We start from the raw sequence: 26,569 nt of genomic DNA on the forward strand, positions 1-26,569 counted from the left end.
AAACTTGACATTTTGCACCATTGAGTATGTTATCACACTCAAAGTAGGGTAAAAGAGTCATCCTGAGGTGGTATTTAGATATTATACTTTATGTGTAAAAGGTTAAGTTTGAGCAGGAGAAACTGAGAGCTGTGAGAAATACTGACACCGGCCTTTCATCACACCATAAAATGTGAATGGAAAGCTTCAAATGTGTGTAGAGGAGCATAATTACATCAAAATGGATGAAATATGAGAGCTGTCAACACTTTCCTGGCAGAGCGGAGAGATGGGGGAAGAGAGAGAGAGCGTGAGGTAGAGAGTGATGACTACCGTGACTGGTGGAAAACTGAAAATATCCAGACTGATGAGATGCAACCTGGACATTCAAACAGACCTTGCAAACCAGTACATTGTTATATATGTAGCAAAAGAAGTGATGATGTATAACAGATATAACTTTTACATAACTCCTCATAACTGTCTGTGAAGTTCACTCACTTAGTGCCAGTAATGCTAGTTTTAGGCAACCTTGACTATAAATAATTTCAATCAAAATATGAATGGAAAATTAATATTACACTGACATAAACTAATCAATAGTTTGGTTATGATGTGCTATCATAACATCTGGAGTGTTTTTTTTGGACATGTCATGATTAAGGTGCTCGCAATCACAAGACTCCATATTTCTTTAAAGAGAAACTCAAGGTACTGTGAGAGAGGGGTTGGTAGGCCTGGCTGTGAGGGGGAGAGGGTCAGTATGGATGAAACACACCGAAAAATGTGGTTTTCATTTCCATTATTTCTGTATTTCATTCTTAAGTAAATTGGACTGACCTTTTTCCCTGAATCATCAGTGACAAGGCAGGTTTATATGTATGTATCCATCTACCAGATAGATTGGCAATTAAGTACAGACATGGTTCCCAGATAGACCCCCTGATTTTCCTTTACTCCTGTGGCATCTGAGGTTGATATTTTGGGTTTTTGAGGGTGGTATGTGTGTGTGTGTGTGTGTGTGTGTGTGTGTGTGTGTGTGTGTGTGTGGGGGGGGGGGGGGGGTGTTGTTTCTCAAGAACCATTGGATATTATTTCCATGGACTCAGATGCAGACATTCATTGTACCCCTTGGGATTAATTGTTTCCATCTAGTGCCGTGCCGCCCCCCCCCCCCCCCCCCCCCCCCCCAAGCAAGTGCTTGTTGCAAAAGTAACCACATTCCCTTTAATCTCAGCTCTACTAAGATGGTGAATATTCTAAACCTCATCCCACTAAACATTGACATTTTAGTGTTAACATTGTGAGCATGTTAGCATTTAGGCATGACAGTGCTTAGTTGCAAGTTGCTGTAACTTTCAGAGTCTGATTCGAAGATTTCTCAAATGACTGTTCACAGTTCAGATCAGCTGTTTTAAATATCCTTTTTTCTGAGTGTTGCCACCTTTCGTTGATGAGTTCTCCCATTTTGTGTCAATATTGTTATCATACTTCCATTCATGCCAATAAAGCATATTGATCTGATTAGAGAGAGAGAGAGAAAGAGAGAGAGAGAGAGGCTGACTGGAGTGCGTAATGGGGAAGCATTGATTATGGCTGATAACTCTGGCTCTTTGATGTGGATAATGCAGTCTCTCTCTTCCTCCCTCTGCCCGCTTTTTACACTCTAAAACCCCCGGGCCTCAGAGGATATTGGGTTTACAGAAAGAGAGAGAGGTAGAGAGAGAGAGAGAGAGAGAGAGAGAGGGAGAGAGAGAGAGAGAGTATACATCAGACTTGGTGCATAAGCTCAGATGTGACAGAAAAAAAAAAGTTGTACATATATGGTGGAGATAGAGAGAGAGAGAGCATGTGGCTGTGTGAGAGATTAAATGCTCATGTGAAAAAGTCAAACATGTGTTGCAGAGTGTATATGGGTGTATGTGTGTTTGTGGATGTGAGGGAGATACATTTTGAGATAATTATCACCTGATTCAACTCATTGTCCTGGTTAATGCCTCAACTTTTTACTGCTTTGGTTAACTATGGACGTTATTAACTGTGTTTTCAACATAGTTTAACAGGCTGGTGAATATAGTAGAGCATGTAGCAGCTAATAAAAACAAACAACAGAGCGAATATTGGACATACAATCATCAGGTGGCCAGAAACACAACTCCAAATGAACACTGATGTGCTCAGAATTGGCTCAGTATATGAATATGAAAACATTTCTAGTAACTATCAGTAGTTTTCTTACTATCAACCTGCAGACAGGGTTGTTGAATCTTGTCGTTGCAGAGGGCAATTACCATTTATTTTGGCAGATTGGTGGGAATAATAAGCTGAAGATAGACTGAACATATATTGCATTTGTTCATGATTTGGGCGGATTGACACTTTAAATGTCAACATTTAAAGTCTCCTTACCATCAAAAATGCATTTTTTCTTCTTGTTTCTTCAGTTATATGTTTGATCCTCATTGTGCAAAATGGTCTATGTGCAGAGTTTAAATGTTGAAATGAAAATTATTTGCATAATATACAGATTGTTTTATTTAATTGATTTTTTTAAGGTAGCTAGCTTTTGACCTGTTGTCCTCATTCATACACACATTTTTATGCCACCTAGTGGTAGCAAAAGCACAAAATATTAATTAGTGTAAAAACTAGAGGGCAGGCCAGGACATTGGGGTTTTATTATCACTTCCTGTTCAAAGACAATACTTAGTTTTTGTACTCATCAGGTTTTACTAATCCCTAGTCTCTATGAGAGATTAAAAATGCATACCAAACAAAATCTCAGGTCTCAGGAGGTTAAAGACAATAGCCTAAAAAAATAACGTCTAATTTCAAAACAGATTAATGTATTGAAATTTCTATGATAAATTAGGTTTAAGCAGAGAAAAAAAAGGAAGAATGGGAACAACAATGGGAACAACAATAGGGCTCTGCTGCTTAGACCACTTATTATGCACATTATTAAAGAAAAACGGGAACATGTCAGAGATGAAACCAAGGTTAAGTAACTTTTTGTTTGTTTTTTTTCAGTGTAACTCATATTTCATTCATGAGGCCTACATAGAATGGCCTGCATAGTCGATTCAGTCAAGAAATGTGTCAGTGACGAGAGTGAGAACATGGAGAATGATTTCAGCCATTTCATGAACTTAGCCCCAGTAGCAAGAGTTTTACTTTATGCTATTTTGAATGATTGTAAATAGGGATGACTGATCAATAAACTCAACAAAATGAATAAGACATTAATTAGACTTTAATTTCAATAAGGGTAAATAATAATAAAACCTCACTAAATACAGTAAGCATAAACATATACTTATACTGTATATTTTGGATCCCTTTAGGAAGCTAATTAATTGAACTACCGTGTAAAATCACTTGTACAGTAGTTTCAAAATTGAATTTATAACATTACGTGTATAAAACAGTATGGTTTGTAGGCAAAAATGGCATCATTTCCCCTTCTTTATAATTCTTCTCTGTTTGATAACCAAAATAATGACTGCATTTTCCCTTTTTAAAAAAGCTTTAGACTTATATCAATTAATAAACTTCCATTATTTCTTCTCAAGAATTTAGCAACACTTTAATACAGCTTTTTAGCATTCATGAGAAGTATATAAACATTCAACAAACTGAACATTCAATTAATTTCGGAGTGTTTTACTATATTATCATCATTCATTATTCATTATATCTGCTCATAAGAACATTAGTGTTATAAACTATTTATTAGTGTTTGTACACTGCTTAAAAATGCCAAATCAGAAGCTGTAATTACTTTTAATTTCTTCAGTATTCATAATCAGTTATAGCAGTATGATTATTGGTAGTCGGACTGTCATGTAATGTAATCCTTTTGCATGTAATCTGCTACTTTACTGCTGTGAGTGAATGTGCGGACAGTCATGACTGTTCGCAGTGTGCTGGCTGTGATGGTTTGTGCTTTTTCTGTGGCCATGTGCGCTTTGAGAACAGTGACTGAAGTCAAAATGGTTGACAAGCCGCCAACTGAGCCAAGCCCTACAGAGCTGCGATGACCTCATTCTCTGTGTCTCTCTCTGCTCCATCAGCTCCACTCGTTGACCCCGAGTGAAAAGCAAGCAGCTGAGGGGAACTGGCTCCCTCTGCTGGAGATGCCTAGAATAGCAACAAAGTCCAAGATTCCCAGAAACTTAAATATACTAGAGTATGCTGGGGAGGGTTAGGGTTAGGGTTAGGGTTAGCTGAGGACATTAAATGGAGGAAAAAGGGCAAGTAAATATGCATTCATTTGTTCATTCTTGACCTATGAGAACTGTATATGAAACTAAAATATTAAAGCTCAAAAGTTTTTCTAACTATTTTGGGCTTTTGGCCACATATCACTGTCTTAATTCAGCCAATAAATGCATCTGAAGAAAAGCTGCAAGTGACCATTTTAGTTATCTTGTAACATAAAAAGTAAACAAATTTTTTTTAAAAGTAGGAAAGTAGGAATAGTAGATTTTTTGGGGGGAACTTACTGGTGCGTAAGTAATTTTTATTTATGGTGGAGTTTTCATCATGCTGTAACAGATATCTTAAGTTAAATAAAAACATAACAAGTGCAATTTGAAATGACACATTACTCATTTTAATCACAATCTATCAGAGCTGAAACATTTATCATTGGAGAGGGCTGAGGTTGTGTAGCCCAAATCCCCTTAGACTGAAAAATATAGAAAAATGATTTGCATATGAAAATATTTAGACCTATTTGCAGATTAGCTCCAACCAGTTAATTTATCTCACTATTAAATATATTCTCAGCTGGAAAAAGGCAAGGATGTCAACCAAGCATGCTAAACAGTGATAGCTGATAGCTTACCATTAGCTTGCTAACATGGTAAACACATTTAAAGGCACTTGAGGTCCCATGCTAGAGAACATATTTGACATACTTACTGCAGAAATTCAGCTGTGTGTCCACTGGGCAGATCTTTTCTATCAGTGGTGTTAAAGGATAAGGCTTTTATATATTCTTCTTATTGTCAACAAAACTCACATACAGAGCCAAGATCTTTATGACACAAGGCAGTAGTGCTCATGGGAAATGCAGTCTTCACTTTAGGAAATCACTACCACTACCAAATTGACAGATCCATGTGCTAGAACAGGTTTAAAGGATAATTCTGGTGATTTTCTAATGTTTTCTTATTGTCAACAAATTCATGTGCAGAGCCAAACCAACAGTGAACTAATCCTTCTTACAAGTACAGTCTTACAGATCACTGAGTCACATCGCTGCATTGGGTGGTATGGTCCTTCGCCATGAAGAGTTTGGTCACGTTAGTTTGTTTAGAAATGGCTCCAAAGACTAATAACAGCCATCACGTTTACAGTCTCTGCACGTTCATTCTTCACTGTACATTGTAAATAAGTTGAGTGCAAAGTTGGGAGGATATGATATGTAGCACAAAATGCTAGGGAATCACTGCAAACAGGTCTGTATTTCTATGTAAGCTCAGCGGAGTCTGCCTAATAGGAACTACTCTCCAGGGACTGAAATTGTGATGGCTGTTGTTAGTCTTTGGAGCCATTTCTTAAGAAACTAGCGTGTCCAAACTTTGTGGTGAAGGACCATGTCACCCAGGGCAATGGTGTGACTCTTTGACATGTTTTAATAGTTTTGTACAACAATGGAGGTCTACAACACTGAGGAATAAAACTAGATCAGGCTTTGGATACACACACAATACTTGTAAAATTGATTAATTAATTGTTGGTTTGACTCTGCACATGAATTTGTTGACAATAAGAAAAAAAATTACAAATTTCCTTTAAACCAGTTTAGTACATGGATCTGTCACTTTTACCAGATGGACAAACTAGTGTTTTCTCAGAACGAAGACTGCATTTCCCATGAGCACCACTGCCTTGTGTCATAATGATCTTGGCTAGCTCATGTGTTTGTTTTGGAATTGAGTGAAAGAAAGACACTGTTTAGTTTTAATATTTGCTGGATGCAAGGCAATGAGGTAATCTATTTGTGGATATGTTAGATTAATAACTGTGATATGACGATGGTGAAACTTTGTTTTAGTACCATTCATAAACCAAAGTTACACACATATGCATTTACACCAAATTATGGCAATGCAGCACCTTCCTGTAGAGGTGTGGGTGTTTGTTTGTACTTTAGAACGTAACCACTGTGAAACAATCAGAAAATAATGTTCAATAATGACACTTCCACTCACTCTCTTCATTAACTGTCTAACTTGCTCAACCACCGCTGCGCTCTCTCTCATGCTCATGCTCTTAGCTCAATTGCTCTCTTTTTCCCCTCATCTTTTTTAAAATGAGTCAAGAAGCCGACAACAAGTCTGGCTTTACTTTTAACTTTATCCTCCCTATCCTAAATGTCCTCCCTTTTTTCCTTGTAATGTCTTTGTACTCCCTCATACTACAATGTTACATGTAAAGTAAACATAAGCTCTCCCTGTCGGAGTGCTGTACTGTACGTTGTTTTGTCTGATTTCACAGGGAATCTGACCCAGTGGCAGACATTTAGAATAACTAGTAATAGCCAATATACTCCTTGATACATATTACTATATAGCTTGCTTATGTCGGTCAAAAGTTTCTTGTAGAAACTTTAACAATTTGAAACTCATCTTGGCAGCATGATGCATAACTTAGTATAGAATAGACAAAAAACAGCAGTATTGCAATCCATAAATAAATGATCATGTTAATGGCAGCAGGACGGTGAAACTAACACTGTCTGCAATGTTAAAGTCTCTGTATGTTGCACCAGTTGAGAAGATTTTTTATATGATGTTGGGAGCTGTAATGAATATAGTGTAAAGCCAGCTAGTTTCAGTGTAATGTTTCTGTAAACTTTCATGACCAATCAGCTGGTGAAAAAGACTGCAGCGCCTCCAAGTCGAGCTCCCAGTGGACACACAGCCTTCAACATGCTTCATTATGTAAAAAGCCTGAACAGACAACCAGAAAAACTCAGATGAAAGACTCAATATACAGTTTACATAATATTGTGCTTTAAAATGTTCATCCCCCCATCATAAAAACACCATAAAATCATGCTGAAGCTACATACATCCATCCACCCGTCAAACCCTGCTGTGATGCGTTACACTCATGGGAGGCTGTGTAAAGCTTCTCCATAGCCTCTCATGGATGTGATGCATCAACACAGCAGCCCTGACCCAAATCCCACTGTCATATACAAACACATCAAATCTACATACCCATGCACCTCTGACTCTATCAAGACATAAAACCTTAAAATAAACTTTTTAAACAATTACACAGTTGTCAGATACACACACCGTTTAGGAAAAAAACAAAAGTAAAGCAAACTACCCGATCAGAACATCTTTCAAAATGTTCGTTAAAACTGTATTGCAGAGGGTCCGCTCTACAGTTATACTAGAGAAAACATGAACTGAGTGAGCCCATCTTACAAATATACATATAAATATACAGATAAATATTTACATGCAGAGTAGCAATAAAAATAATACATCTCCTTCCTTATCCCCTGGGCAAGCATGGCTGTGGTGGCTTTGAACTTAATGCTACTGCTAGATGGTATCAGCCTTGTCAAAACGTGCGTTAGTGACAACTGCAGGCTAAGACGGCACTTTTTTTTGGTGATTTTGGTTCCACATTAGCATACCGTTTTTCCTTCAGTGACCCCATAGTGGTGAAATGTGTGATGTACACCATGTGAGGCCTTAACAAGAGGTCAGCTGAGGATGACAGAGAGAGACTGGCTGTTCATGATGTGGCATTTCCAATGAGCTGATGTTTACAACAGAAAATCCACAAACTTAATTTAATATTTCAAGTGTTTGTAGGTTGGACTGGGTATCAACCCTACTTCTCTACCAAAATTAGCCAAGAACACCAAAAATCAAAGAGTCACGTACAGATAACTCATATTTTAAACTGTATTTTATTTGGATAACTTATTTTAAGTGACAAAACAGGTTTTGCAGAAAAACATGCAAATTTTTTAATGAAAGATATAATAATAATTCTGATTTTTATCCAAGCTATTTTTTTTTTTTTAAAGTATATTTTTTTGGGGCTTTTTGCCTTTAATGGACAGACAAGTAGAGAGAGACAGGAAACTGGAGGCAGAGAGGGGGGAACGACACGCAGGATAGGGCCGCTCGGCACGGGATTCGAACCGGGGTCGCCTGCAGTGAGGACTATAGCCTCAACACATGGGGCGGGTGCTCTACCCACCGCCCCTATCCAACCTATTTTGATACCCAGCATACCTACAGCGTCTAGCCAGTACAACATCTCGTTGCAGGATTCCTCTGTTTGAGCTGAGGGATGACAGCATCCATGTGGAACCAAAGGCAAACCAAACCAAACTTACTGTAACATCAGCAGAGTAGGGATGGAACAAATAATCGATACAGCAATATATTGCAATACAATCATCTGTAACACTGAGACAGACCCAGAATGTTCAATTGTGCTGCATTGGCATTGTGACTCACTTTAATCTTGCCCATACATTTCTGTGATGATGATGCATGCAAGGAAATTCCTAGATTTTTAACACACATACTGGATGCTTTTTTTCTTCAGGCACATATATTGTAATGTAGCACAGATGATTGTTTGCAGTATATTACAGAATCACTTGTTTAGTGATTCCACTGTCAGCAATGTATCGCAATTCCCAACCCTACTGCTGAGTACTAATATTCTTACTTACTTTGACGTTAAGAGGTCAAAATGTATTTGTCATGGACATATCGTGAGCTGTTTTGGTGCTAATCAGTGTGTACAGCTGAATCGGGTCAGAGATGAAATGTTAAATTTGGCAGTGAGCATGTTTGAGTAGTATAGACTTAAAACATCTTTTATAAACATTTATTTTATTATTTTTCATATGACATTTAATTCCAATTATTACCCAAGCAGTATGGAAAGCAGCCAATCAACATCTAGGTTTTAATACACAGGCGGTATTTTACTGGGTGATTTGTAAACTTGTGTTTGATGAGATGACGTTAATCAACAAGAATGTAGTTAAATATGAAGGTATAAAAGGAGAGGAAGTGTTCATGCCAAATTTGCTGTTCTGTTCAAATTTCACCCATTCCCAGTATCCATGATTGCTTCATTACTGCCACCGTTATCTATCGCGCAACCAACTAGCTGTAGCATCACCTGAAAATATTTGGTGTTTGATAATTTGACTTGTACCCGGTAACCAAAGATTTGAACTTATGATCCCAAATTTATCGGCGGGGGGAGTGGGAGGGGGGAGTGGGGGATTTCTACCACCACCAACCCTGGGAGCCCTGAGGATGAGGGAGGGGAGCATGCAAGGTGGGACAGCAGGTGACGCCTGGGTCTTCATTCCTGTCGGAGAGAAGCAGTGTGTCTTTAAGGGGTTGTAATGATTTCCTGTTTCGAAAATAAACAGAACACAGTTGTTACGTCTTTGAACCAGTCAGCTCAATCTGCATAATAAAAACTGGCAACAAATGGCCCCCTAAATTATCTTCAGTGAAAGTTATGTTCAGTCTCGGGCATTATTCCATATTTACTGGACTTACCATAAATCTGTGAGGTTCAACAATGCAGTGGTTAAGTGTTATTCTAAAAAATGTGACTTTGGTGACTCCTAGTGGTGATGGTTGCAATGTTTGATAAGCAACCTCAACATAAATTAATTGCCCCTAAAGCAGTTTGTGATGATGCACAGCCTTTGTGCTGCATTCATGGCGTGTAGGAAATAAGAAAACTCCAACTCAGAATTTCCTGTTTCTCACCTCAGAGCCTTCCAAAAGTAAGATGTTAGGATACAAACATAGATACCAGTGCTGCTGTGCAATTTTATCATTGATTTTACATTCAACTTTATGTTTGTAAGGATCAAGTCTTTACAGTATTGTTTTTTTACATTTCAAGTATTCCATACATGAATAGAAACCCCGAATGTCCCACCATCAAATCCCACTTGTTGTGGATTTTCACTTTCATTTCTCACTTGTCAATAATGCAACAAATATAAAATCACCCTGTCCAGAGTGCAGATGTACATTATCCTCAATATTATACAGCTACTTATGAATCATTTGACACAAAATATAAATTTAAAAGCATTGAATTGCAAGTTTCCTCCCACAAATGTGCAGCAGAACTGTGTGCACCTTTTTACCACAAGGGGGCACCAGTGCATCTGATTACATGTCTGAACAGTTACATGAAACTAGAGATGCACTAGCACTAATCCCACTATGTTATTAGATTGTCAGTTTTGACCAGGATGTAAAACTGTTTGGATGGCAGTGCATCTTAATACATCCCAAATAATAACAATATTTGTTTTTGTTTGAAGACATTTGAGTTAAAGAATGAAAGCAGAATGCACAGTTATCATAAAAACTGCGAAAACATTTAGTTTGATTTGATTATGGTTATCCAGGCAGACTCATTTACACTACTGTGAAAAGGTGTAAAACCTTTGCAGCAGTAAAGGTGTGTGTGTGGTCTGTTAAGTGGTTAAGCTAGGGTTAGGGTCTATGAAAGGAATGCAAGTATATGTAAGGTCCACAAAAGTTACCATGATATGATATGATATGATATGATATGATATGTGTTTGTGTTTGTGTTGTGTGTTTACTTGTAAATACAACCCACTACCATTCTACCTCATTTCAGCTCAAATTTACAATTCAAATTGAACATGCCAGCACTCCTGTCCAAAACAATTATCACTGCTAGTGTTTTTTGTCGGTCCTTGGTCATTCACTTTAGTAAATGTTTCTCCTTCTTCTCTACGTTTGTAAGAAATGCCATTGTGAATAAGGTTTAATGAAAAATAAATTAGACTATTGTGTTGCATGTGGTGCTAGAAACCCCCCACTTCTTCATTATTTCATTATGTCAGTGTGGAATGTAGTGCAACGTGGTGAAGGTTGCCTGCTTTGCCAGAGACAGAATTTAGCACAGAGCCTCTATGCCAGCAGGTTTATCAGCATTAGTCTGACTGTCACTGCACAAACACAAACGGCAGCAATGCTGAATGTCTGCTCTGTCATTACAACAAACATTAGCAATGGTTCATAAGAATCACCCATTGTTACTCTGATGAACTAACATTCTTAGTATGGTTGTCTCCTTCAAAATAACTTCTCCTTTTCATAGCTCCTCCTTTCCTCCCCACTGTCGCGTTTATACCTGCTTAATCATCTCTCCAGTTCTCTCGATGACGATGGTCTTTGCTTCTTTCACAGGGGAGGTCGCCTGGTAGTCGTCACTCAGCAGACCAAGGATGGGGTACTGGTTCCTGTACCTAAAGACACACACACAGTTGCTGTGGATGTATTCTTGACACAAGGGGCTAATGAGCCCCTGAGTCCTGCCATAGATATTTAATGCAGATTTCATTTGTTGACAGCAGCTCAACAGGTGTGTAATGCATGATCAGTATTGTGCTTCAAATATGAGACTACTACCACACACTATTAATTTTCTGTTACACTGATTAAGCCAAAATGTATAATGTAGGATAGGGTTGGCAGTGGTGTTGTACCTCTTGGTGATGATGGTCTTGGTCGTGACGTTCTTGGAGCTGTCGTTCTTTTCTTGCATTAGTCTCTTGATCTCCTGAGGGCCACAAAAGGTCAAAGGTCAGAAGAGTCGGCTGGATCACAAACTCAACAGCAGGTACAGTGTGTCTCCACAACATCTCTAATGTGACTAGTGTTCCATGAAAATAGCTTTGAACTAATTAGCCTTGTGAGACAGCTGCTTTGCTTAGAAACTTATTCTAACATGTATTTGATTATCAACGTAGCTGCTAATTCATTTTCTTTGCTTCAACCAGAACTTGCTGCTACAATGTGTGTGTGTGAGATACTCTAACACAGGTATACCATGCCAGCACCATGTTGTAACATAATACATTCCTGAGGTTACCAAACTGGCAGTGGTGCAAAAACAAACAAAAGTGTTCAGTTGGACCTGAAAGGAGAAAACTAACCGGTGATATAAAGACATAAGGCCGTAGGGTGAATCTGTTTTTCTTTGGAACAGATCAGTATAAAACGTAGACGTAGAAAAGCAGCTGGCTTGGTCATAATTAATACTCTTTTCCTGGTAAGTTATACAGATTGTTTCCGTACAAATGAACACGCACGCACATTCATTTCGCTTGCTCACAGGGTGTACTTTTTGTTATTATAAAGTCATCTTTTGCCTGCTAACCTGCTATTATTTTAATGGAAATTAAAAATCTAATTTGAAGGATAATTCTGGATTATTACAACTCTGGTCTTATTTTCTCAGTTTTGTCCATTATTTCTAGTGGTTTCTATTTAATAGTGTAGCCAGAAACACTGCTTAAAAAAAGGATTTAAATAAGATAAACCTATTTTGGTACTCTTATTTTGGTCTATTTGGTGGTCTAAACAGCAGCATTTACAGGCTGACATACAAGTTTGACCTACAGTATTTGCTTTAATTGTGTGCACAGTTTGCCTTGGTAAAGAGGATTATTACTGACATTTCAGGTTTTCTCTCCTGCAGTCACCTCTGGATAAGAAAGACTGAATCTAATCTGGCTGGTTTGCAAAATTTGAGGAAATAGTCAATAGAAGATTATGAGGTGATGATTCAAGTCCTCAGAATAGAAGACTCGACAGAAGTCTTCAAATAACCCCTAACCTGAACAACAGCAGATTATAGCTGACTGAATTAACATGAGAAACAGTGGAGGAGTGTTTTGTTGCAGACCTCCTCCTGTCGGGTGATGGTGGTCTGCCGCTGCTCCAACATGGCGAGCAGCTCTGAGATCTTCAGCTGGAGACTCTTCTCCGAGGAGGAAGACGACGACTTTTCGGAGGTGATCTCTGTCTGGATCCTTATAATCTGGGTCTGGAGGGAGGGAAACACAACAGAAAACAGACAAGAAAGATTAGGTACGTATGGATGTAAAATGAAGGTATGTAACATGAAAGCTGTTCTAAGAAGACTTCTGATCTCTAAGAACTTCTGTCTTCCCTCTTTTCCAAATTAGTTCTACAGTTAATAATGTTTCAGCAATCGTATGTTCAGCCAAGTGAATTTGAGATATATAGACCCAAATCACAAGTATCTGACATTTTCATTATCTTGTCTTCATCAGGCTTGTATGTTGTATCACCCTGATAAAAGCAGGATAACGATCAGATTCTGATGAAGGCACGATAAGCCTCATCACTTCCATTAATGGTGCATTAAGAATGGATCTGCTTCAATGACATTACATGCACTTACTAACTTGAAAAATTGTGAACCTGTCCTTTAACATCCTTTTTTGGTTCTTACCCGCAGCCTTTCTAGCTCCTTGTCTTTTTCTTGTCTCAAGACGCTGAGCTGTTCATTGTACTGACGTGACAACTCCTCTGTTTTGATGTGTAAGGTGGTGTTGCTAGCTTGTCCTGCCAGCTGTGGGATGGACGGATAAGACAAAGAAGGAAAAAAAAGAAGAGAACGATTTACAACAGTGGATTATAATCACATTACATGCCCCAATTTTTATTTATTTTGTTTTGTCTTTAATCAGATCAGCAAACAAGTTTTTGTGATAGTCCAAATTACAGTGGATAGCATGCATCATCTTTTTGTCTTTTGTCTTTAGTCATTTTATTTAGCAATCATGTAATAGCTGTGGTGGGAATCTTCACACAGGCTGATTTATGTCACAATGAAAGAGAATAGTTGGCATGTAAAACAGACATGTAACCACAATGACCGATCAGCAATCTGCACAGTTTTACTGCAGGCTACCTGCACCTGAATGATCGGTATAATTTCTAATCATCTGGGTGTATTAATGTTTTGACTCACTGTTCTGGATCCTTTCACACAATTACATAATCAAGTTTCTGCCAGATGGTTTCAGTATTAGAAAAAAACCACTTCAAATGAAATAAAGTGGAATGGGTGGTGTGTGGTGTGCTACCTTCTGTCGGAGCATCTCGTTCTCTTTCTCGAGCATTCTCAACTGGCCCTCTATCTCTTTGATCTTGAACTCGCGGCTCGAGTCGGTGCTTCGGCTACTCAACAGCTGGCTCTCCAGGGAACGCTGGGAAGAAGTGGTTTCCTTCAGGGACAGCTGGACAGAGAAGATGAACACATAAAGCAAGTGAAAAACACAGCCACACTTGTACAAAGAAGCAGATTCACATACTGCTCTCTTCACTTTACCTCTAATTTCACTGAGCTGAAATAACTCAATGAAGCCTTCTACTTCCCTTTACTCTGGTATCTCTGGGTTTGCTCAGGAGTTTAAAAAAGGCAATTTAGGACTATGTCATTTTGTTTTCTACATGAACACAAAATTACTTTTATTTTATTTTTTTAATAAAGAGAGTAAAGTATTGATAAAGACTGACAATAACGGAGAGTAAAAGTTAATTTTCAGTCATTAACTTTTAAATTGTTTTAAATAGCCAAAAGTCAAATACAAGTCATAATGCTGCCAACACAACAATTACTGCTGCTGTTTAATGCTCTGCAATTTCATTTTGAGTATCTACCACCAATTAGTAAATATGTAGACCAAAACAGAATATCAATGACAAAACATTGGTCCTAATGAGAAGTAAGGCACTAAATTACACATAAACTATATGTAACAAACTATTACCTTCATCAATATTCACTGCTAGTTAAGTATTTAACTTATAACAGTCAATTACTTTTATGTTGCACCCTTAAGTGTTGCTAGTGATCATCCTATATATGTCATACTTAACTCAAATGACTTACATAAGCACAAATCTTTCCTGAATAGTTTATCATGACAAATCCTATAACACTAAAGTCTGACGTTACTTCATTTATTAAGTTTACACATATAAACACACAGAAACTCATTTACAGTACATGTAAAGTCAATCCAAAATGTTTTTCTCTCTCTGTTTGTTTGTGGTAACATATGAAACCACCTGCAGTCAGACACTAATACCAGATACTGCCCGCAAGGCTGTATGTATAACTGATTTCCTCATTTTCTGTCCGGTTGAGGCTTCCTCGTTAGAAAAGAACACGCAGCTTGGTTTCTATCACTTCGGAGGGCATTACATTGATATTCAAGATTACACTCAAGTTAATAAAAAGCTTTTCTTGCTTACTCGGTCCAGTGTAGTCTGGTCTTGTTTTAAACACACATGAACGAACACACACACAGGATTATATGCGTATTGTACCTGGAGCTGTCTGTTGTTTTCTCGGACAGCCTCGAGGAGACAGTCATACTGCCGAGCCTGGTCTTCTTTGAAACTCAGGTCTCTCTCCAAAGACTCTTTCTCACTCTCCAGAAGCTGTGACAGACAGAGACAGAGTCATATTTCAGTAATAACAGTTAAATTATTTGGTTCATGTATGCAAGTGGAATTATTCTCAGATATTTCCTCTTCACTCTGTTGTTATTCTTTGTTGTGCATTTTGTATTGCACATTGGTGTGGTGTGGGAATGCATGTTATGTTTTATAATTCTATGTTTATCTCTTCTTGATGTTTATAGAATAACTTTTCAATTTGTACCCTTTTGTTTGTCTCAAATGTTAATCGTTTCTGTTCAGAAATGCAGGCAACTCAATGAAACTGAGACGCCACCGAACTACATTAACGACATTCAGCTATCATTTTCTAGCCTGCAGCCTGAACATGTCTGCTGTCATTTAAAGCTTTTAATTAGGAATCATTAGGACTGTGAAACGGTTGCATTGTGCACGCTGTGGGGACATACTGTTCTAACCTGATGTAATCTGGAGCTGTATGCACACGTTTTATTCATGTGACGCTACCATCCTGATGCACTCCATGACACAGCATGCTTACTCTGGAGCTGCTTTCAAAATGCCTCTAAAATGTAAAAAATCAAGAGTATTATCTAAATATCTGGTGGAAAATATTTAGTGGATATTTACTAAAGTACTGTTATAAACCCAACTGGTGCCATCGATTTTTATTTTTATTGCTATTTCATGTTATTCTGCAATTCAACTCTATTACATTTTAGACAGAAATGTGGTATTTTCTACTGCATTATATTAATTTGACAGGTATACTTATTAGTTATGTTGCAGATTAGTAGTACTGCTAATGATTATTTCCAATATCAATTAATCAGCCAATTATTTTCTCAATTAATTATTCTTTGTTATATGCTTTGAATCGAATAGTAATAAAAATATCTAACTATTACTATAATTTTTTAACTATAATATCTCTCGGACATGTGCTTTGTTTTGTCTGACCAACTGTATAAAACTAACAGATCATCCAGTTTATGATCATATATTAAGTTGGAACCGGTTGACTTTTGGTATTTTTAATGGAAAAGTGACTAAAACAATGAATTGATTATCAGAATAGTTGCTGATCAATTTTGTAACGATTTGATACTCAACTAAAGATTAGTATGTAAAATACTTAGTGCCAGCAATAATATTACAAGCTTATATGTTCATGCATTTTTGTTGACTGGTGTAAGATGATCCGATAGGTTGGCTGCTTAAAGCTGCTGACGTGTGTGTTCCTTATCAGAGATATTTATTTTCTATTGTCACAATGGAGTCAAACAGGAAGTACAGGTTTGTAAACTGACCTTTAACAGACGCCAATAAGCCTTTCAGGATTGAGATATTTATGCTCTGCGCTACAGAGTGAGATGCTTTAAGCTCTTACCCGCAGGTCCTCAGACATTTGGAGGAGCTCCTCTCTCAGACTGCTGAAGGTGGACAGCAGCAGACGCATGCTTTTATCTGCAGTGAGACGAGTCTGACAGAGAAGAAAAAAAGAGCAATTATAGACAAGTAAAGTGTCGCTTGAACATATACAGTATAGGGTTAGGGTTATGGCCCACCATTATGGGCCATAATGGTGTTTCTCATTCCTTCAACTTCAAATATCCTGCTGCGTTCAGATCATGTGGGATGGCAGGTAGCTATGGGAGATGTTCCCATGGTTACAGGCTACAAGCATCCTCATCAGTCAAATCAAGATGGCAAAAGTTCAAAATTTCCTGTATTTAACTTTTTGCTTTACATACTACAGTATAAATCTAATCACCCTTTTGTTTGCTCTTCAGACATGTTAAATTCTTAACAATTTATTAAAACTTTCAGAAAACACACACTTTTTGTCATAATTTCCAAATGGATGTTTATAACTTTAATATAATGTCAATACTAATACTAACACTAAATTAACTTCACAGAGTTTTTGAGGAAAGCCTGAGATGAGTGTTATGTTCTGATTTCTAGACAGATATCAAGATATATCTGGGAAATAAAAGCTGCTAAAAACTTTCACACAAACTGATTTAACATATTTAAAAAAGCAACTGAATAACTGATAAACTTAGACACAAAACAGAAATGATTACAGCTTAATTATAAAAAAGAATCAAACAAACAACCAGAAAGGAAGAAACTTGTATGTGAAGACAATGAATGTTATTTTTTGAATGACATTAGAAATGATTGTGAGAATAAATGTGTATCAATGCAGTATGTCAGATACTGGTGTAATAGGGAGGTGTGTTACAGTTGTACAATGTAAACTACAGTAATAAAGTTTTATTTAAATGATGATTAAAGAAACTCACTTGCAGCAGGTAGCGGATTTGTTGTTTGGTCAGTTCAGTAGTTCCTTTGGGGATCAAAGCTTCCACCTCCTCTCTCTCCACCTAAACACACAAATCAAAAAAAGAAAAATCCTCTCAGATTTCCCAAAGATGTCCCATGTTTCCACTGAGCTCAGTTCAGATGTATTCATCAGATGTGGGTGATGAGGGTTTGTTTCTCACCTTGTAGTCATTGCTGGGATCCAGCTGGTGTTTCCTGTAACACACAAAGAGCAGGAAAGACAAACAATGAGGAAAACAGCACATCAGCACGTCTTGAGAAAACCAAAGAAAAGAAAGTGACAGAGAGTTTGTGTTTGCAGGGTGAACATGACTGATTGTTTCTCAGTGTGTGTGTGTGTGTGTGAGTGTGAGTGTGTGAATGGATAAAAACAGAAACATTGTGGGGAGCTTTGGATAGGAAGTGCTGTATCACTCTTCATGAGCAGCTTAGCACCTGCATGGCAACCTCCGCCATCAGTGTATAAATGTGTGTGTGAAATGTTGCCACGTGTTGTAAAACGCTTTGAGTGGTCAATAAGACCATAAAGATGATATATAATGCTGTCCATTTACCATTTACAGTGACTCACACGTCATAAAGTCAACAGGGTCTTAACCAGACACTGAGACAAAGGTTTGTGTGTCTGTGTGTGTGTGTCTGTGTGTGCTCTGAGTGATTGAGATCACCACATGACTCAACTGGGTAGTACCTTAAACAAAACTCACCTTGCTTTCATAAACTGTAACTCTGTAACTGTAACTCGCTGTTTTTCTCAACATGGTTTTATGCAGGGTTTTCAGATGATTTAGTGAGTGTCAGCAACAGTAAATTATAACATCTGACAAGCTAAAATAACATTAGAAATGAAACTTCCTTTTTCACATCCATCATCTTTTAATGCCTGACGTGGGCTAGTCACACTTTGTCTTTGTCTTCTTTAACTGGAATTTCCTATCATGTGATATGCCATCATGTTCCACTAAACAACTCACCACTAGACCTCCATGAGAGCACCTGCTGTGTCTGCAGGAGAAGTGAAGGAATTATGGGGGGTAGAAACCAAGCGAAACTCGATTTTCACATGTTTGAGCAGGAAGTTAATGATACTAACACAAGCTGCCAAACCCAGTGTCTATCTCCATGGCAATATCTCATAAGTCTTGTCTAGGAATCTACTAACCTATCAAGTAGGGAATTATATAGGATATAAAACTTGCAGCACTGATGAAATTCAGTTTCTAGGAGGATTAATGTCTCATGTTTCAGTCTTCAGTGTAGTTCTCTATCTAAATTAAGATATTGTGTATTTGTATGTGAAGAAAAAGACATTTGCATGAATGAGGCTAATTTGGCTACATCATCATCATCACTAACATACTTTCTGTTTGACCCAGATGTTCAATCTGATTATTATCATTGTATATTTACTGTTACCACTTGTATCCATTGCTATATTGTATCACATCAGTGTGTCTTTGTTTGGGTCTGGGTTTTCCCTGGCTACAAGACAAATTTCTCCCTGTGGGACAATACAGTTTCAGGTTGAATAGCAGTTAAATTATCCACAAGTCAGAGCAAGAAAAAGAACAGCATTAGGATGACTAAGAATCCCATCTCTTTTTATGGGTTATTTTTCTTAGTTAAAACATTGTCTTTGGATTCAAAAAAGAAAAAAGAAAGCCTGTGACTCCTCCTCAAGACTCTTCCAAACATAACTTCCTCTCAGACGCTATATCATACTTGTTGCCAACCTTTTTTGGCCAGCATCCTCGTAACAGCATGTCACTGTTTGATGTCTCTCAGTTGTGATTTTGAGAATGTTGAGTGATGATGAGGTGAAAATGTCCAATATTTCACAAGACAAATGACTAGAAAATGTCATGAATTTTTTAAATTTTCCTCAGCCATTTCTCCTCATTTAACCCCTTAGATTCATCAACCCCTGTGATTCTGTAAGCTTCCCTTCATAACACAGATATCAGTGGACATGTTAAAATGGTGCATTCATGGAAACCCCCCCCCCCAAAATGATGTCTCAAAAAAATGCAAGACACACATGCACTTCAACACTTACTGTCCACGGATCTTGGACACGTGCTCGGAGATGCAGGAGTGGATGTCACAGTTCTTCCTGTAGACTTCAGCCAGCAGCTCACCAAAGTACCGCGTGTCCAACTTGGTCAGCTGGGGAGCTTCCCTCTGCTCGGTCTTCACCTCCGTTGTGGTGATCCTCTCAATCGCTGGTGGAGGTTTCTGCTGAATGATGTTGACGATCTCCACCTCTTCCACTTCCACCACCTCCTCCTCCTCCTCTTCCTCCTCTTCTTCCTCCTGGAGGAATAAAGTAAAGACAGATTTTTAACCACTGTGTGTTAATATGTTGTGTCTGAGTGCCAGTTTCATTGTGAGATGACTGTGTACTCATCTATTTCCAGCCTTTTGTTGGTTTTTATATATAATATGTGAGCAGATAGGGCAAATAAAGTTTGAGGTGTTTCAAATCTCAGTTGAATAAATAAGTTAAAAGTTTGAAAAGACTGAAACATTTAGAAAAAAGCATAAAAACTGCTTTATCCAGACATTAACAGATTAGATCAAACTGAATTTCATGGAGCACAATGGAGTCAAATCTTCGCCCAGTAATTTACTGTTTGCTGTGCCAACATATATCTTACAAAAAAGATTAAAGATTAAAAAAAATCTTATTGAATGATTTTGCTCACAGAAAGCAGATAATCAAGAACAGTAAGTCATTCCCTCCATAGCAACATGCCCAAAAGCTGCCGACATGCATCAGTCATGAGCCTGAGCGGCACCTTCACCCAGAGGCCTCTTTGATATTTTAAAATAATTATAAATTGGCATCCAAGGTAAGACAAGTAGATCCCTGATGTCTAATCTTTAATAATTACTAGAAAAAGGTCATTCAAACTCTCAGATAATCTAATAATGATGATCCCTCACAGTCACCCGGAGCCACAATGTGACATTTGAGTCCTAAAGAACAACATTTACCACTACATATTTTCTGGTTTTCTTTCCAGCTATGTATTTCTTAACTACAGGAATTAAATCATGTTGTGTTTGTTATACATCACTGTAAACATCACGTGGGCCTCAAGTTTTGGCACCATACAACGTTATTATGTGAAAGTGTTGACTGATTTGGTGTGTCTGTACCGCATAGAAACACAGCAACTACTTTGTTTTTATATCAATGAAATTAAGAGAAAAGTTATATAACAAATAGACAGCAGTGGTACACCAGCTCTAAAACACTTGGATACCAACATATAATATATAACAGATTATAAGAGCATGGGGTCCCATTCTTTGTGGGTCTGGGGTAAGACCTTGTTGAATGAGGTACAAAAATATGCGTTCAATCAATAAAAAAAAAAAGGCGAGGTCATTTCTTGGTCACCTCAGTGATTTGTGGAACCAGACTATTCTTCCTTATTTTAGAAATTAAAGGGCCAGTTTAATTTTTTCCACAAAACAAATTGGAAAATGATTTATATTCCCTTAATTTCATATTCATTTCCTGGAGTAATTTTCAGGTATAATAATATCTATAATACTATATGATGAGTCAGCACTTACCAAATCAACACTTTCTCTGTTTATCTAGTCCAAAATCATAATTACGAAATATATGGATCTGGCTTTGTGCAAATGGGAATTGTTATGTTGCAACTGTAGAGGGTGGTCCCCGGCCCCCAACCCCTGCCCCAAACTGCTGCCACAAACCTAAAAGCTCTTTATTATATAAACCATGATACCTGCATTCTGTAGGATTAAGATTTGAAGAAAACCCTGCGGTCCCAGGCACTCCACCTGCCCTCCTGCACAGCCCACACTGCAGTTACACGCTCCACCTTAACGTGATCTGAACCAAACACACCCATCACTTCATCTTATCTACATGTAGTGACAGAGTCAAGTGTTGCATAACCTCGTTACGTAACGTCCCACTGAGCTGAGCGGCAGCCTGTGTGTACTCTTCATACAGAGAGCACCTTCACTCTCTACAAACACCTGTCTTTCACACGTTTTGTTTGCTGACACATGACCGACTGGGGGTCAACACCGACATTGTTAATAATGTTTGCCTTGTCCTGTTTTCTGTTTTATGTGCTGTGATTCATTCTGTGACAAAAGCTGGTTTTTAAAAAAGCACTTTACAAATCATTTCTTGTCAGTTTCACCCATCAGACCTCAATTACCATCATGTAGCAACAAGACCGTCTCATCTCTCATCTCGAGCTTTTCAGCAGAGGGAAAGGGGGTGTGGTTAAAGTTGATGCATATTAGTGAATGAAGTTTGGCACTTCTATTTTCTTGACAGATAAGTGGGTTTTTTCTTTTGTTTGTTGATCTTGGAGTCAGTTCAGGACACTTGGCCTGATTTAACCCCGAAACTCAAGTCTTCAAATCTACAAAAACGTTTTTGCTAGCAACTGCACAAAAGACCTGAACCTGAACATGCTCCTTGTTCCTACCTGCCCCTCTGAATGTAATATATTATTAGGGTTGGTGGATAAGACTTTAAATATCATCATGGTTTACTAATGAGTTGCTGAGTCCATAATTGGATATTGGATTTTTTCCCACAAGAACAAAACAGGTGAGCTATTTTTTTACAGAAAGATACATTTGCCTAACCCTAACCTTCTTCTTCTATATCCAATTCATTATGATGTTGAACAAACGTTACAGCGATATCATGTGCTGCACAAATGATGAACTTAACTTCATTCATAACTTCAAAAATCTCAGTTTCATGCTTTTCCCTTCAGATAAAGCTCTGACTTTGTGCTTTAAAAAAAGGATATTTATGTCTTATACTAAAGGCATTAGTTATAATTCTTGACAGGCAGTCATGGAAAAAGGTGGTAAAAAGTAAAAACCTGACACGAGATGTTGGTGTGTCATTTGTTTTCATTATCCTAGTTTCACCCCCGCTGTGTAAAGCGGTCCGGCCAGATTCCTCAGGAGCATGAGGAAACATTAGGAGCTAGAATCTAACCCAGCAGGTGAAGTTTTACCCTGTTGAGCCATTGGAGGGCCAAAAAGACCTGCACGGATCCAGGCTACACCTCAATATCATGTTCAGTTTCTGTTGACAGTAAGAGGTGTTGGTTCAACTCTGTGGTCTACTCTCAGGGTGTAATCAGTAGTGTTTTTTGTCTGGGATTGCATGACTGTATAGTGAGAGAGATATCACCATTAATACACTTTTTCAATTGGTGTTTTAATGTTTGTATAATTTAACAAGCAAAACTGATTAATAGTTTTTCCTCCAGCCTCTCAAATGTGAGGACTTTGCATTTTTCTTTCATGTATATCATTGGAAACTGAAAATCGTCTTGGTCAATAATAAGAATAATTGTTGGGTGCAAACGTGCTCTTAGTGTAACACCACTAACTACAGAGTCAGAAATCCACATAGAGTCCTTTCTGACAGTGTCAACAAACTGATTATAATCATCATATATAAAATTATTTATTGCAGGGTTGTGGTGTCAGATTGCATCAGAATTGTGGAGATGTTCTCAATAAATTGTTCATTCAAATATAATTAAAGTAAATACTTCTTATGCCAAGGTTCACTTTAAAAAAATTCTGAGCATCATGACCCTTTGCACATCTTGTAGTCATGCAGCAGAACCAAACTACAACTTTATTGTCCACATTTTGTAAAATGTTGTTTAGTTTTTCCACATAAATTGTTCTTTTACAATGGTACAGTGAATATTGTTTAGTTATAGACTGTTGGTCAGACAAAATAAGACATCTGAAGACATATATATATATGCACTATTTTCAACTATTTTTAGAAGTAGAAAATTAATTCAGAAAATAATCAAAATACTAATTGAAATTAAGCTACAGCCCTCCCAATGTTTAATTCACACACCTGTAGAGTTATCTTTATAACAAGAGATTAAAAGAACAGATCCAGGGTAAATAAAGTGACTCATACTGTAACACTGGTACAGTATCTTACAGTGTGAGCTTGTAAAGTTAAACCCTGTCTGGCTGCAGTAGATTAAGTTTGGTTCATGATCCTGCAGAGGTCAAAGGTCACAGCAAAGGCTCTCACTTTCATGACTATTATTTTTTTAGGTGTGAAATGCAAATATCAGGAGGAATGCAGAGTGCAACAGTGAGCGTACACAGAGGTGGGTGTGTCTCAGTGCTGCAGGGCTGTGGCTGCTAATATGCTTGTCATTCCAGCAGATAAAAGGAGAGTACAGATGACAGACAGACCTGAACCAGTCTGGATCCAAAACAGGTTGAGTACAACCAGCTCGTTTTCACCAGACATATCAGTTCATACTGTAGATACCAGTTCTCACAATGTGATGGTGATTCTTTAAGCAATGCATACATTTGATGGCCCACAGGTTTTGCAATAACCTCCTGTCAAAACAGTCACATCACAGTATATGTAATTATGTTATTATTATTGATCATCTAACAAAATATAGTATATTAAATACCTGAAAAAAAGAATAATAAAAGAAAAAAGTCTATCCTCTGGCGAGCAGGAATGTGATTTGAAACCTTTCATGGTAAAATGTCATTACATTACATTTTCATATTAATTGTGTGCAAGTGGGAATTTGGGCTCAATGGCAGTGCAGACGATGTGATAACGATCACAGTCTAAAATACCTTTACACAAACTTAAATGTAGGTCAAGTGGTGATTTTGACCTGATGGTGGTGCTAGAGGGACGATCAAAGGGTCAATTTGCATTAATCTTCTAGGGACTGGGAATATCTATACAAATTTCATGGAAATCTGATGTTGCTCTGAACAAAACAGTTGTATGAGCTAAAACAATGACAGACTGGCCTACATCACCAAACCCTCTGCTGCTCGCATGTCAAAAATAAGATTGATACTCTATATTTAATAAAGGAAATCTTATTTACACAACCCCAAACTAAATTCTTAAGATTATCTTTTAGTCTTCAGTTTTCTGGTTTTAGAAACTGACTCAAAAGGCCACAGACTCTGCACAGCTGTTAGCATGAAACTTTGCTTGTCTTCTCAGGGTTTGGGATGTGGCAGTGTTCATTTTCAGGGATCACAAAAACACCTCCAGTCAACTGTGACAGTTTAATATCCAGGTAACCTGCAGACGCTAAATTCCAGAAATCCTCTACAGCACTGAGCTCATACTGGTGTGTAGAATGTGTGAGAATAACAAGCTTATAATGATAGGTTAGTGGGTTAGAGTTGCAGCAGTGTGTGTGTGTGTGTGTGTGTGTGTGTGTATGTATGTGTGTGTTTATCTACATAAGGCCAACTGACCTAGAAAAGAGAGAGAACAGAGCAGGACTGGGCCAAAGGAATTCACAGCTACTATTCAATGGAATTCCTGAAGACATCACTTTCTTGAAACCATTTTTCCCAAAATGAGTATCTATCTTAAAAACAACAAAGATTAGTTTTGGTTGCATCACTAGAAAAATAAAACCATACAGTAGATACTTAAAAACAAGTTGATTAGAAGCAGAGCAGGGTTAAAATAACCTTATTTTAATGGTTTCTTTCCATGTACATGAAGAAAAGAAGACTTGAACTTAATTAATTACTTGATTATTTAATTAGTCATTTTCACAAAACTATCAGAAACAGTATTTCTGATAGCTAACTAATCATTTAAATTGTTTATGAAGCTTCTCAAATGTCAGAATGTGCTGCTTTGCTCTTGCTTTTACATAATCGAGAATTTAAATAGTAAAACAATTAATTTTAGGTTAGTAACATGGGCAGGACCTTATAAAGGATTTTTTTCACTACTTTTGACATGTTAAACTCAACAATGTGTTGATTACAAATAATCTATAATGAAAATAATGATCAGCTACACCCTGCTAAATTAGATGTTTTTGTAGTATATTGACTTATATACAAATACTGTATCTTATGCCACAAAAAAGTGTCTCTTACAGATTTACTGCTGTAATCTATCATTACTAGGTCGAACAAAAATGTCCCAAAAGACCAGTAACCCAATATTCAAACTCAATACTTCACCACCTCACCTCTTAACTGTATCAGGCTCACTCACTGTGTGTGTGTGTGTGTGTGTGTACGGTGATGTGGGTCAGTGTGTGAGCCAGGCTCTCAGGACTTTGTGTAACACAAGAGGTTGTTATTGGAGAGAGAGGAGTCACTTTACCACACAGGCTCTTTGTGTGACTGTGGGCTCACTGCAAAACATCTCCTAGCTATCAAGTCATGTTTGTGTCTGCCAGTGCAGTAGGAATGTTTAACCTGAACACACTGTATCCCTGAGTCATAATTTTAATATTTTCTAGTTTCTTTAGTCCTCTATGATTATAAACTGAGTATATCTGGGTTGTGGACTGTTGGTTGAGACAAACTCTATACCTGATTTTGCACAGAGCCAGAAATGTCTGCATTCTGTATTTGACTGTAATCAAGGATTCAAACCAGCAACCTTTGGGTCCAAAATATGCAACTCGAAACCTTTTCATGTTGTTAAGATTGAATGTGTGACATTATTCTGCAGCATCAAGCCGCTCTCTCTCTTCACAGGATGAGATGAAAGCTGCAAAACAGCAAATCAAAACCGACAGCCGTCACTGTTACAGTAGAAGTTATTCTGGGAGAGAGATCAATTCCCCAGATGAGACTTTTCTTCATGTTTTCACTGTTCTGGCTCTGGTTCCCTGGCGTCAGCGTCTCAGCTCATAACTCAGACTTTTCAGGAAGACACGTGTAAAAATTGGACAGGTACAGTAGCGCCACTTGGCAAACATCAGCTTCAAACCTGATGCAAGTTATGTAAAAAGCTGTACAGTATATATAGCTATATGGAAAAATGTCTGATTGATCCTCAACACAGTGACACAACATACGATCTGAGATGAGGTTAACATCCAGAATAGCCTGCAGGACAT

General features: G+C 37.7%; 1 protein-coding gene across 1 annotated transcript in view; it reads right to left on the bottom strand.

Annotated features, from left to right (window-relative positions):
* Positions 1-7,987: 7,987 nt before the first annotated feature.
* The window catches only part of pof1b (POF1B actin binding protein), a 29,685-nt gene continuing 11,103 nt past the window's right edge, over positions 7,988-26,569 (bottom strand). The window contains exons 3-13 of the mRNA XM_053332177.1: positions 19,699-19,955; positions 17,804-17,837; positions 17,603-17,683; positions 16,681-16,773; positions 15,198-15,311; positions 13,949-14,101; positions 13,312-13,431; positions 12,739-12,879; positions 11,537-11,610; positions 11,182-11,296; positions 7,988-9,402 (exon numbers count right to left, since the gene is read on the bottom strand). Of these exons, the coding sequence (XP_053188152.1) occupies positions 9,382-9,402; positions 11,182-11,296; positions 11,537-11,610; positions 12,739-12,879; positions 13,312-13,431; positions 13,949-14,101; positions 15,198-15,311; positions 16,681-16,773; positions 17,603-17,683; positions 17,804-17,837; positions 19,699-19,955 (1,203 nt within the window). The 3' untranslated portion in view covers positions 7,988-9,381. The remainder of the gene's footprint in view (positions 9,403-11,181; positions 11,297-11,536; positions 11,611-12,738; positions 12,880-13,311; positions 13,432-13,948; positions 14,102-15,197; positions 15,312-16,680; positions 16,774-17,602; positions 17,684-17,803; positions 17,838-19,698; positions 19,956-26,569) is intronic.

This window comes from Scomber japonicus, chromosome 13 (assembly GCF_027409825.1).
Source record: "Scomber japonicus isolate fScoJap1 chromosome 13, fScoJap1.pri, whole genome shotgun sequence".
NCBI classification, from domain to species: Eukaryota; Metazoa; Chordata; class Actinopteri; order Scombriformes; family Scombridae; genus Scomber; species Scomber japonicus.